Raw genomic sequence first — 13,659 nt, 5'->3', positions numbered from 1 at the left:
ATGAGAAGCACAATTCTCCAAAGAGAACCCATCTTACATATTCACAGTCTCAGGTATTATTTATATACTCTATATTTATAACATTTATTCATGTTTTGACTTGATGACTAAATGATATGCGAGTCATTGTGGAACGCAGCGCTCTCTCCGTCACGTAGGGTTGCAGTGTTAGTGAGTCATATTTCAAAACTAAAGGCTCTGATGGGATTCAGATTGAGTGGAGAGTTTTTTTCTTTTCTTTTTCTTCTTCTTTTTTGGCGCTGCGAGATGGGGAGGGGGGGGGGGGTTGATGGAGTGGTTTCGACTGTGTACTTTCTCACTGTAGCAGCTTGACTGATATCTAAAAAGTCCCATTAGGAAAATACAGTGGGCTACCGGGGCTGATTACAGAGTTTCTTGACTGGAGACGCCAGCTGGCTGCAGCATCAAAGAGTTGCACACGCTGCAGCGTACACTATGCATCAGCTCTCACGAGGGGGAGAGGAATGTATGTACTCACAGATGTATCAGCCATGCTTGGGGAATGTGGACAACAGATATGGCACCAAGACAATGCAGTAACCAGAGATCATTAGTGTTCAAGTAATGAGCGAGGAAAAGGAGCAGGCTTCTTTTTCTTTTTTAAGTTGGCATTTGTTTTAAACAACAAAACTGAGAGGAATAAAAATATCTCTTTTTCATAGAGATGCCTGCTTTTTGAAAAAAAGATGAAGGACCATGGCAGTAAAGAAAAAACAAAGTGTGTTCTGTTTATGGAGGTGCAGATAAAAAAAAAGAACAAAATATATAAAACAAAAATTAAAACAACATATTCATTTTCTTTCCATAGAAAAGCGATGAAAAGTATACAAAAATAGAAAATAATTACAGCAGGAGACATGGGCGCTATGGAGGGAGCGAGTGGGAGGGTTTCTTTTTTTCCGTTTTTCCTAATATTTTGTCTCTGCTGGGTTATTTGGCGGCGGAACAGTGTAATATTCTGGGGCTGTTTAAGGCGTCTTCCACCAGGTGGAGCTCCACGCCGTCCACCACCACGTCCTTGACGCAGCCAACAAAGCCGGTACTGTATGCCTTGGGCAACCGACGGGCCACCGCCAGCTCCTCTAGGCCACCTGAGGGGAGACGGAGGCAGAGGTTAAGCAATGATGAATCAGCTACTGTACAAAAACACTCCAAACTACCATTCTGCCCTCTAAAGTAGCAACTAATGTGTATTTTTTTTGTGTGTGGAATTTTTAGGCATTTATTTTTGACAGAACAGCTTAGACTTGAAAGGGGAGTGAGAGAGGTAAAGACATTGAGAAAAGTGCCGCAGGTCAAACCAGCGGCTGCAGCATGGAGGACTGAACCTCTGTATATGGGCCCTTGCTCTACCAGATGAGCTACCCAGGCGCCTGAGAGATTATTTTTTGGGGGCTTTTCTGCCTTTAATTTTGACAGGGCAGCTAGGTGAGAAAGGGGAAAGACATGCAGGAAATCATCACAGGTCGGATTTGCGGACCTCTGCGTCGAGGCATGAACCTCAAAGTATATGTGCGCCTGCTCTACCCACTGAGCCAACCCGGACGACTATTGTGTTTTTCAAAGGGTTACCGCATTATTTAGCATAGGATAAGCACCCACAACGCTAGTTCCTACATATCCCATAACACAGCCAATAGCTTTGTTTCATCAGGCCCTGCCTGACATATTTCATACTCTAGCCCCCCAATTTGTAACACAGGTTTTATGTCAAAATGTTCAATATTGAAGCTCAAGCCAAGCTATCCCCTGATGACATCATCAAGGGTGAAGACATTCCATAGGCTGAGTGCTCCCCATGACTAATAAACTCACCTTCCTGTGTAAAATGCATGAAAGATCAAAAATCTGGATAAAGGTTTGGATTTCAACAAATTAGACCTTGCAAATGCCATCAAAAAGCTATCCCAGAAATACATAGTAGAAAATGTTTATCTGCTACTGAAGCAGTCACTTGTCTCGGTCAGGCTTTGTATTTCAGTTTTCGCACGATGCCACCAGCTGATGTACATGGCAGGTTGACACTTTATTTGTCAAACCACCATGATCAAAGGGGGACAGGCAGAAAGCCTGCATTCCAGCCAGAGTAAGTTAAGATAGGTTATTTTAATTTGACACAGTGCATAAAGTGCTCAAAATGTGCTATAAATAAAAGGTGATGACAGAGTATAAAATTATGAACACCTAACGTCCTCATTATTTTTAATCTGTATCCATCTTCAGTGCTGTGCTATGCCCAGATATCACCTGTCCATCAAGTAGTGTATTCAGAACTGTGACAGCTCTTTCTTGAAGTTTGAGTACTTATAGGTGCTGCACTTTTCTTTGGCTGTTCATCCATGTTGGTTACCTATGCTGACTACCCACTTCTTCCTCTATTTATTACAAACAAACCAAGGACCTGAAATAAACCATTTCCTGTGTGTCTGATAGTGAACGTTTCAGTGCCGTGAGCGCCACAAACCAAATAGTATTCACCTCCATTGTAGTGGAGCCGTGGCCAAAACTGCATGGCTAGATACCACGAGAGATAAGTGGAAAAACCTCCATTAATTGTCAAAATTACCCTTTAAAGCACGTGTGAACTGGATGTGAATTGAATCACTAAAGTGCTTTATCTATCAGTCATAAAAAGTTTAACTTAATATGAAAATATCATGGATTTGTACTTCAAAGCAAATGTTTCAGTCCTTTGTACTTTCCATTTTGCATTAACTTTACTTCACTTTTGTGTCTCATAACATCCTTTTGTGGAGACTTGATGACCTAATTGCTGGGTGTGTGGCTGCCTCCTTTTTAACTTTTGATGTGTTTTGAGCTACTCTTTTGAGCCAGCACACCCACAGTAGTCATTAGTGTAGTCATTAGTGTCATTTTCAATAAATCAGCATTAAACGTCGTTATTCAGAATTTCATGAGATCTGTTCTTACTGGGAGCGAGGCTGACCCTAGGTCTTGATGTTTTACCTGGCTGCCATCCCTGCTCTCACTCTTCATCTCCCTCTCAGTTATCTACACAGAATCATCCCGCATCCTCTTTCCCTCTTTTCTTCATGTTAGTCCAACTCCATTTCCCCCCACATTTCCCATCCCTTCTCGCCCCGGTTTTCTCTTTTTTAATCTGTCAGGCTGAGAGTTCACATCCCCGTCGAGACCTTTACATTCTCTGTCCCTTTAATCGTAATGCGCCTCAGAATCGGGATCGACAGGGCTAATTTCATGCAAGTTACAGATGAATTAATGATGAACAGTGAAAAGGGATTTAAAAAGTAGAAGGGCTCTCGACGGGAGGGCTGTGTGAGGATTATGTATTCTTGCTGCAGGGCTCACTCAGCACCTGTTCCACTGCACTGCCTCCCTGTGTGTTTGTGTGTGTGTCTGTATGTGTGTGTGTGTGTGTGGGGGGGTTTATATCCGTGTACCTCAGTACACAAGCGCACCTCTACATGCAGGGTGTCTCTTAAATGTCACTCAGGCTGCTTCTCCTCTCAAACCTGCCTCTACGCCACCTTGCACTGCGCATTCTAAAGAAGAGTCTGAGTATATTTCGCTGCCTCGTCTTCAATGTTATTTCCTCAGGATGTTCAATCCTGCCGTGCCGTGTGTGTTCTTTCAAAAACGATTTCTCTGAGCCAAGTTCAGACCCAATTGAAGAGGTAGATAACGAACCGACTTTGGTCATTTTCCATTCAGGAGAGCAGACAACTTTTGAATTAGTCAGATAGCCTTTCATTTCTCAACTCAATACCTGAATATGCTTGGACATTTTTTGCCTAAACTGCAATCTTTCTCCCCGGTCAGACTTTTCTTATCCTCTGCAATGCCAATGAGTTCATTGCTCATTTTTGGCAGCCTTCTACCAGTGACTAGGATGAAAGAGTAGTGCAGAATTACAAGTATTCCTTTGACTTGATGTATGGCATTTTTAGACACATTTTCAAGTTCTGAATGATGTTTTCGTTTCTTTTTTTCACGTGTGGGCACCTACCCAACCACAGTGCTCCGTCTGTGTCCAGCTGCGTTGCTGCCAAAGGCGACGACCCTGTTACCGCTGCCTCATTGCCAACCTGTAGAGAGCCGTCTCTAAGTGCTCTGAGGAGGAGAAAGAAAAAGAGAGAGATGCAGTTGGAAGTTGGTCTGATGCATGCTTGTCATGCCGAGTAGCTGTAAATTGCGGTTTCATTTAATCTGAAGCATCACGACTCCATTGCTCCACTGCCAGCACTCTAAGCACTCGCATAACAGCATTTGCCAAGCAGCGTTCTAAATGTGCCTGTCTACCAGCTAACGGATGCCAATAGAGCAACATTCATTTTAGGTGGCTCTGCGCTACACATTAGCACACACTTAAGAATTGTGACGACAGGGCTAATTTGAAACCATTACTTTAATGGGTTTCCAACAGAGACAGTGTCATTAAAGGCAAGCCGCAAAACACAGATATCTATGTAGAATGTGAGCTGTGTGCCACATGCTGCGATTTACACCATCTTCACCATCCAAATTATGTCATCTTCCAGCATCTCATGTGGTCTCCCTGTAAGCCTGGGATGAGATTTGGCCAAATCCCTGTTTGAAACGGATGCAGCGGCTTTTCCGAGGATCGATTATTCCTGCCTTGCATGATGAAGCCAATCTAATTATACCCCGTACTTCCATTCAAAGCCATGTTGAAGGCAAATGTTCAGCTGCGATATAGCAGAGATCGCGTGGAAGGTGTTAAGTGGGTCATTATCAAAGTTTAGGCAGTTAATTTGTTTCTAATGAAGGAATCCATTAATGTGACATGACTGTGTGGGAAAAAGTTGTATATGCTTTGTTTTTGTTTTGTACATCTGGAATGAGTATCCATGTACTAAACTAAAACTTGTGTTATTGTTCCTATTATTTAGTTATGTACACATGCTATTGGTGTACATAAGTATGCACAATATGATAATATACACTACTAAAGCACAGTCTCAACTGACACGATATGAGCATGATCTTCTGGTCCCTGTGTAGAAATCTAGTTTTGAAGATCATTATTTCTGCTGATTCTGTGCTTGCATATTGCATATATTTAGTCTTCAAATAGGATAAATGTATGTAATGAGCACTGTACTGTATGTGTACAGTTTATGTGTTACTTTAAATACTGTTACAAATGTGAATTCATTGTATTCATTTATTTCTTGGATACATTCCCTATAATGTGCCAAAATGTGATAGGATGTTGCTGCATGTTCTTCCTTTTTGAACATTCATTAATGTGTCTAAGCAATTCGATGCTCAGTGCGTCATCCTCATGCATTACCAGGCATGAAAATAACCTTAATCTGAAACTAATCACAGTCATCTCAGCGCAGGGGATCACGGTGTAGCGTGGAATTCATGCAAGAGATCACACCGTTTGCAGCAACACAAACATAATATGGATTAAGTCTAATCCTGGTCTAACAGTAAAAGCTTTCACCCACTGATCCCTACCTGCCATCTCCCATCTTACCTGCTGGCCTTGATGCGTATCCAGCGGTTGGTGTCGACGCGCACCGAGGAGCGCAGCACCACGGGCTTGGAACCCAAGTCGTATGTCATCTGGACGTGTCCGTTCACAATGGCCAGGGCAATGTAGTCAGAGCGCTCCACGTCCTTCCCGCTCCACAGCACCAGGCCCTGGGTTGCCTCCGTCCGGATGCTCAGCTCAAATTTGTTCACCAGCAGAGCCTTCTCACTAGGAGAACAGAAAATACAGTAGTTGGCTTCTGGTCCGATTCATCAAAAAGAGGACTCATCTGTGGCGTAGCTGACACAGTTCAGCTGTTGCTCGCTTCACGTTACCCATGATTCAATGACACATGGTTCTGTGTGCTAGCACTTGTAGCCAGAAAGCTTTGTAGCTCTACAGCCTCACACTAACAGAGTTAGTTTAAAATGCTCATATTATGCTCATTTTCAGGTTCATAATTGTATTTAGAGGTTGTACCAGAATAGGTTTATGTGGTTTAACTTTCAGAAAACACCATATATTTGTTGTACTGCACATTGCTGCAGCTCCTCTTTTCACCCTGTGTGTTGAGCTCTCGGTTTTAGCTACAGAGTGAGGCATCTTACTTCTGTTCCATCTTTGTTGGGAGTCGCACACGCACAGTAAGTACTGCTAGCCAGTCAGAAGCAGAGTATGAGGGCGTGCCACGCTAGCAGCTAGGCGAGCATTATAACGTGTGTTACAAAGTGACACACGTTCGTCACGGAAGTAAAGGCTGGACTACAATAGAGCTGTTTGGAGCAGGTTGTGAACAGTGTTTTCTCTGGAAGATGGTAAGTCCCTTTGGGGTGGACTTTGGTCTTTTTCACGTTGTAAACGTATAATGTGCACAAAAAAAGATAATAATAATAACACAATAAAGGAAAGGGAAAAAACCAAAAAAGCATAATATGAGCACTTTAAAGATGTAGACTGAGTTTAGTAAAAGCAGTGGGCTGTTTTGCTATCAGCTTTCCTACATCCTACTGAGCCTGTACTGCATTGCTCTGCTTCCTGTGTCGCTCTGTGTGTGTGTGTGTGTTTGTGTGTATTTAAGTGTGTTGTTTAGGCAGCTGTTTGATCTCCAGTCTCTTGACTGCTACAGCTGCGGGGGTGATGTGGATGCAGAGACTTGGCGACTTCCACCTATCCGTGGCACTGTGTGTCACTGTCACCGATGTGTGAGATAAATACACACCTCGATGTGCCTTTACTGTATGTATGCGCAGACAAACACCCTCACACATCCATTCCTGCATACAAACACACTTACAAGGTCCCTCTGGTTTTTGTGAGTCCAGCAGAGATATAGTAGACATCCAGAGAACCATTTCTTAAATTTGCGTGGGTGTGTATGATTGTGTGTGCGTGTCATCAGTCAGCATCTGTGCAATTGTCTGCACAACTGCCAAATGGATCTACTTCCACCTTCTTCAAAGGGTATTTAAACACAAAGACAAAGACAAGGTGAGGGCACATACGACAAAGAACCAATGACATGTGGAGTTTAAAAAAAACAACAGCAAGCACAGAGCTGGAGACAAAGATTAGACAAGACCGATGACAAGACAAAGGAGTCAGCACAGCAAACAAAGAGGCTCATGGGAGTACAAACAGGACAGGAAATGGGAGGGGATAAAGAGAAACTGAGAATGGCAACTTCTTCTTACACTGTAAGAAGTATTTCCGCATTTTCTCTGAGCGTTTTTCTTTTCATTAATGGGCAAGAATAAAACGAGGATCGGATATAGAAGCAATGGGATGATATTTAATTTAGGAGTTTATTAACTGCTGGCCTAAGGTGAAGTGACTTTGACAGCTCAGGCCAACAATAATGCTGGTTCGCCTCAGCAGAAGCGTGGAAATAATCAAGAAGAAGAAACAAATGTCTGCTTCAAAAACATGCTTAGGTTGGAAACTTTGACCCCCTTGATTAAACAAATCCGCTGAGGTAAACAGGAAAAAAAAAAAAAAAAAAAAAAGTATGATTCAAGATAATCATTTTTTTTCTCCAAAGAGAGAAAAAAAAACACAAACACAGCTCAGTGAAGCCTCTCCTGGCAAACCCTCAAAGAGCTTACAGGGCCCAATAAATCTCCATCGGAGCGGCTTGTCAGTGATAAGGTCAAGGTTATTAAAAGTGCTGAATATATCATGAATAAAACAACGCCGGCGCACAGCCTTTTAAATCTCATATACACCACTGACTTCATAGATTTGCTGGTGTGTTGCCCTTTCTTTTTGTAAATAGAGGGATTTTTATCCACTGTCTTATATGTATTAAAATTCTCAGAAGGCTTTCCAGAGGGCTTTCCTCCATTTCAACTCTAGGTGGCAGTAGTGGTTAGAATAATAAAAAGCCATCGGGGAGGACAGCAATTGCAAAGAAGCTGCAGCTCTGGCTGGTTTTGTGCCGTTATCAGAGCTCTGAAGTTCAGAATTAATTGAAGCCGAGGCTCTTTGTGATTCGTACTGGTAACTCTATCTCAATAATGGAAACAATGATGTCTCTGCGGAGGAGGGTTTAGTCCTGCGAGAGGTCGGCGAGAGGTTGTCTGGAGAGGAAGGGAGGATGAGGCGAGAGGCGAGTGGACAGTAACAAAGTCTAAAAGCTTTTGAGAGACTCACCTCTGGTCAGATGGGTTCTCCAGAGACTCAGGACTTAAGGGTTGCAGGGGAGAAAGTCAACGGCATGCAGTGTAAGCGCAAGAGGCCAGAAGGAAAGAAGGAAGGAAGGAAGGAAGGGGAGGAAGGTAGGATGTTGTGAGCCCACTGGGAGACTCACAGTGGTCTAGTTTAGACCGGGAGCTGCAAAAAGCATAACTTATCTGTTCTACTACAGAGTTATCGACCGTGCCAACAGTCGATAACAACTGTTGTGTGATCATAGGAAGTGTGTAGCTTAGCCCTGATCACACCGCAACCATAAAAGGAGGTTCTCAAGGGAACTAGTCAGATCAAGATGGATGACTAATGCACCAAAATGGGATAAAGCATTTATTTTTTTTATTTTTTTTAATAAATGTAAGCATCACGATTAACTTCACTTATGCCGCAGGCCACAGTGCAGCGGCAATTACCTTCTGTCTAGAGATGGAAGCCGTGAGTGAGAAAAATTGGGCAATTGTCAAAAAATGGGGTCAAGCGCCATATCAGTTGAGAGTCCAGGCCAGATATGATATGTCACTGAAATAATGGGGCTTGAGCAAATCTTTCTGAGCTTTCAGATATGGGCAGAGAGGTGAAGGACGGGCGATCAAAAGGGTGCTGTAAATAGTAACAGCAACATTAACCCAAGGTGAGCGCTTGACATTTTGGCCTCACCCAGCTCTTAATGGCCCCTCGAGAAATGTTTTTATTCCTTTTACAAAATCAAATCATGCTGAATTGATCGGCCCGCCCTCCGAGTGCTGGGCCAGGGCTCCACTTTGCTTAGATTCACACTCATTGTGGGTCTTAGTAAATGTGACATCCATTAAACTTTTGACAGTCTGGCTCCAAGGACCACTGTCCCCTCCTGCAAAGTGAGATTGATGCCCATGGCTACACACTGCAGAGAGATCTCAATTGGAGGTCTCATCTACAAAGGGAGACAAATCTGTGATTAACACGTCACTGCCTCTCTGTACGGCCCGACTGCGTAATTATTCACAATTACAGTTAGAGAGCTGACAAAAACGAAATGACAGAAGCCCTGGCATGGATTGGAACTCTGGGCTGAATACAGTCGGCTTGATTTGAGCTGAATTCGGCTTCGTCGCTTTGTGGGATTTTTTTAAAAAGAGGTTACTTACCGAGCTAATGAGCTGGAAGAAAAACCCTTAATAACTAAGTCATGACCGAGGGCTTTTCCAAGGCAGTAACTCTACAGACACCAGAAACTAGGTTAAGGGGTATTTAGTATGTCCTCCTGTTCCAGTTTTCAAGGGGTATTGTTCATTTCCCATACAACTGATTCAGCGTAAAGTGCATGGCAATTCATTTTGTTTATGAATGAGTTACAACCATGCATAAAATATTGCACATTCTTAGTACAGAAATTCATTTTCTCTGAGGCTTGAGCACAATGCTTATCATGCACACATTCATGCTTCCTTTTGCACTGGAAATCAAAAGAAGGATCTAATGGCACTGCAAAAATGAATTCAAAATAATGAAATCTGTCAAATTTAATCATGGATATGGAGCTTGAATGTAAAATCTAATTCATACGGTCAAGACTGATGATGATTTCTGTGTGGAAGTTATGACTGGAAACTGAACGTACTTTAATCTCTTCATTTGGGTTAACTATCAAAAATGTTTTGTTGTTGCTGTTAGTTGGGCTTGATTTGAAGCTGGGGCAAATACCCAGTCATAAAGTCTACTTACTCTGGGATCTCATTGGTCAGTTGGCTTGAGTGAAAAGGAAAGACAGTGAAGGACATTTATATGAGACAACACGTGTGCGGACAATGACAAGTGAGGTCAGACTGATGGACAGGACAAAAGTCACACAACTGGAACGCTGAGGTCACGGACAAACAGCAAAGATATACACATAACGACACACATATATGCGACAGAGTTCTCCAGCCAGTTGTTTCGGAGTGGGCGTGAGTTGTGCGTCGCCATGGGAGTGTGATGATCTGCAGGCTAAGGCCCGGTTTTCACACCTGAGCGTTTGTGTGAAGAGCTGGTAGACTACGATATTGAGTCGTATGCTTGATGTCTTTTCAGGTTCATCACATAAACATTTTTGTTTATGCCAACCTGGGGGCACACTCCTTGCCAACCTTGTAGATGGATGGAAGAGTAAAAATGTATCATCATCTGCCTAAAGGGAGAGAATTTCTTCTTCAGTTTTTTTTTTTTTACACCCACTTCAAAAACCATGTTACACTTACTTCGTCAGCTTTTTCACTTTGCAGGGTGTTCAAAATTTGGACCTGTCTTTGGATGCTTTTTGTATGGAAAACATACATACACACATTCAAAATAGAAGAAAAAGTTTAATAATGCATGTGTGCATATTGTCCAGTGTGTGCTAAGCTGGAGACCACAGAGCTGACTGAGCGTGCTCAGGGCAACACTGTGATTGTTAACCGTCTCGCTAATTAGTGAAATCCTGTCAAAAGCGGAGCAATACTGCCGTGGGGTGGGGGGGAGAGAGAGGGGGGGGCTGCCTAGTTCACCGAAACCTAAGCACTGATGATATCATCAACACTGCCATCATCACAGCTTACCAAGGGAGGAGATGGATAGACAGAGGGGTTTTTTGGCTAATAGCTATTACAATGGAGATGTTGGATGAAGCTGAATAGATGAGGATGCCCACCTTGTCCTCTTCCTTACCTCTTTGTAACAGCGTTGTGGTACTCGATGAACGTCCGCCCGTCAAAGGCAATGGCCTCGGTCTCTCCGGCAGACTTCTCGTAGATGGCTGTGAAGGAGGGGGCGGGGGTGGGGGAAAGAGATTTGTTCAGAGGATGAGATCACACCAATCAATAAGACAGAGGGTTCAGTTATCAGAGCTGAAGGCAATGGAGTGTGAGCAAATGGGACAGGGGGGAGGGAGGGAGTGTTGGTGCGTTTGTAGTTTTAATTAACGTGAAAGGGACAGCCAGCCACACGCACAAGGTTAATGGCGAAGGCAGCGACTGAGTATGTAAGACAGATCGGGCCAGAGTGAGTATATGTCTGGCAGGGTGACATGAAGATGATGAAAGGGATGTGCAACTCTTGAAAAGAGTTTTTCATGAATATTCAATTGACATGTTTCATCATTTTCATAACTGCCGCTTTAGTTTGAAATCAATACATAATTACCCTAACATAAAAGATACATCGCATGTCTTATATCGATATTATTACTATTGGCGAGAGGGAACACGATGGAAACAAAGGTCTTTTTAGCAGAAAAAAAAATTAGATGAGACGCTCACCTTCCATTGAGGCAAGCCAAGCTGTGTTACATAAAGTATCGCTTATTTCAGTCCAACTCATATTACAATTTAAAAGCAGCCAAAATGCTGCCACATATCCTTTTAAAGTAAAATCCAAATCATGTTGGATGAGGAAATAGAACAATTTGTACAGTGACAATCATTACAATTTCACACTGCCAAGATAATGTGATCTTAAGCCAGCATTGCTAGTCACTGGCTTACATGTAGAGCTCGGCAATATATCCATATTATATCGATATCGTGATATGAGACTAGGTATCATCTTAGATTTTGGATATCGTAATATTGTAATATGGCATAAGTGGTGTCTTTTCCTGGTTTTAAAGGCTGCATTACAGTAAAGTAATGTAATTTTCTGAACTTACCAGACTGTTGTAACTGTTCTATTATTTGCCGTTACCCACTTAGTCATTATATCCACATTAAGGATGATTATTTATCAAAAATCTCATTGTGTAAATATTTTTGTGAAAGCACCATTAGTCAACACTACAATATCGTTGCGGTATCGTGGTATTTGGTAAAAAATATGGTGATATTTGATTTTCTCCATATTGCCCAGCCCTACTTACATGTAAGACCAATCATACTGATTGTTACAAAAAATATTTGGGGTAACAAATGTATTCAAGCATCAAGATCGTCCGGGGCTCTTTAACTTAAAGTAGAACGAGTACAAATGTAATACGGCTGTAAGGACAGACGTTAACAGCGATTGGCCAGAGATACTCACTGTTCTGACAGCGTCCCCCTGAGAAACCGCTGAGGCAAGCGCACTCGTAGGCGTCCAGCGTAGGGTTGCAGCGGCCGCCGTTGTGGCAGGGCTCCTGGGAACACGGGTGGTCCTGGAACATGGCTATGTTGCTGGAGCGCAGGGCGTTCTCCTCTCTGAGGATGGTGGTACCCATCAGAATGATCTGGGAGCAGGAAACGCGGGGTTAAAGGGGCACTCTGATGTCTTCTCACACACTTTAGGTTACACACAGAAGGTCAGCTTACTAGTCATGTTGAGTACAAATCAGTCTGTGAAAACAGTGGTGTAATGTTTTCTGTGGCTCTGGAGGCGTTTCATCACGTCTGAGAAATGAACCCTGATGATGTACATAATGTACTTACATAACAGGAGGCCTGCATTACAAACATTAGGCATGGGGTTTGACAGATGTGGGCATGCTATTGGTTGCATGGGACATGTAGTATACAAACCTTTTAAAGTGTGACCCATACTAGGGACTAAAAGCCGGGATATCTCGGCCTCTGCATCTTTGATTTATTTATTTTTTTGGGGGGCTTTTCCGCCTTTAATTGACAGTACAGCTAAGTGAGAAGACATGCAGGAAATCGTCACAGGTCGGATTCGAACCTTGGACCTGCGTCGAGGCTTAAACCTCTAAGTATACGTGCGCCTGCTCTACCCACGGACCAACCCGGCCACGGCTCCTGCATCTTTGATTTTGACCCTTCTTGTTTTTGATTTAATTTAAGTGCAATACTAAATCACTAGAGTAACACTTGAAATACCCTGAAAACTTTGTTTTATCAGAACTGTGTGGGTGTGGTTTGATCAGATTTGATTCACATATTTCTTAATTCTGACGCAACAAAATCTGTGACATCACTTTTTCTTTCTGAGCCTTGCCCACTTCAAACTAAAAAGCAAGAAAAGCAAGGACAGAAATTAAAATACAAAAAAACTGTCATGTCAAATACTCGACGCCATTCAACCTTTGGCAGAAAATTGCGTATAGGTGTGCTCTCTGCTAGTTTATTTACAGTAAAAAGCGGATTTAGAAAATACATCGTAAGGGGCTTTAATACATTAAATATATACTACTACTGCTGTAATAAGTGAATTTCCCCATTGTGGGATTAATAAAGTATTATCTAATCTAATCTAATCTACATACGCCATTAGGGCAAACATTACGGTTGTAGGTCAGACATAAAGTCCCTTGAAGCTCAATTTCAATGTCTAGTTTTAAAGTACAGGCTAGATTTGTCTAACCTCTCCAACCTGCCTGCACGCTTAGATAGCTAAATCAGTATAATCACACACAGATGAGTGTTTATGTAAAGTTCTTGATATTAATTGTTTTGGACCTTTCTTTTGAGGGTTAGCTTCATGATTCTTCTCTTGCTTTTAAATCTCTTTACCTCTGTTTCATTGCTTTTGTTGTCACATGT

The 13,659-nt window shown here is 42.5% G+C and overlaps 1 protein-coding gene across 2 annotated transcripts in view; it reads right to left on the bottom strand.

Annotated features, from left to right (window-relative positions):
- Positions 1 to 480: 480 nt before the first annotated feature.
- agrn (agrin) overlaps positions 481 to 13,659 on the bottom strand; it is a 269,255-nt gene continuing 256,076 nt past the window's right edge. For both annotated transcript variants that reach the window (XM_028582096.1, XM_028582097.1), the window contains 5 exons: positions 12,209 to 12,392; positions 10,862 to 10,949; positions 5,510 to 5,734; positions 4,010 to 4,113; positions 481 to 1,112 (listed from right to left, as the gene is read on the bottom strand). In XM_028582096.1, coding sequence (XP_028437897.1) covers positions 952 to 1,112; positions 4,010 to 4,113; positions 5,510 to 5,734; positions 10,862 to 10,949; positions 12,209 to 12,392 — 762 coding nt within the window. In that variant the 3' untranslated portion in view covers positions 481 to 951. The remainder of the gene's footprint in view (positions 1,113 to 4,009; positions 4,114 to 5,509; positions 5,735 to 10,861; positions 10,950 to 12,208; positions 12,393 to 13,659) is intronic.

Source organism: Perca flavescens, chromosome 7, assembly GCF_004354835.1.
Source record: "Perca flavescens isolate YP-PL-M2 chromosome 7, PFLA_1.0, whole genome shotgun sequence".
In the NCBI taxonomy this organism is placed as follows: Eukaryota; Metazoa; Chordata; class Actinopteri; order Perciformes; family Percidae; genus Perca; species Perca flavescens.
Note: the sequence above shows the minus strand (reverse complement) of the source record. Positions and strands in the feature narration are given on the sequence as shown.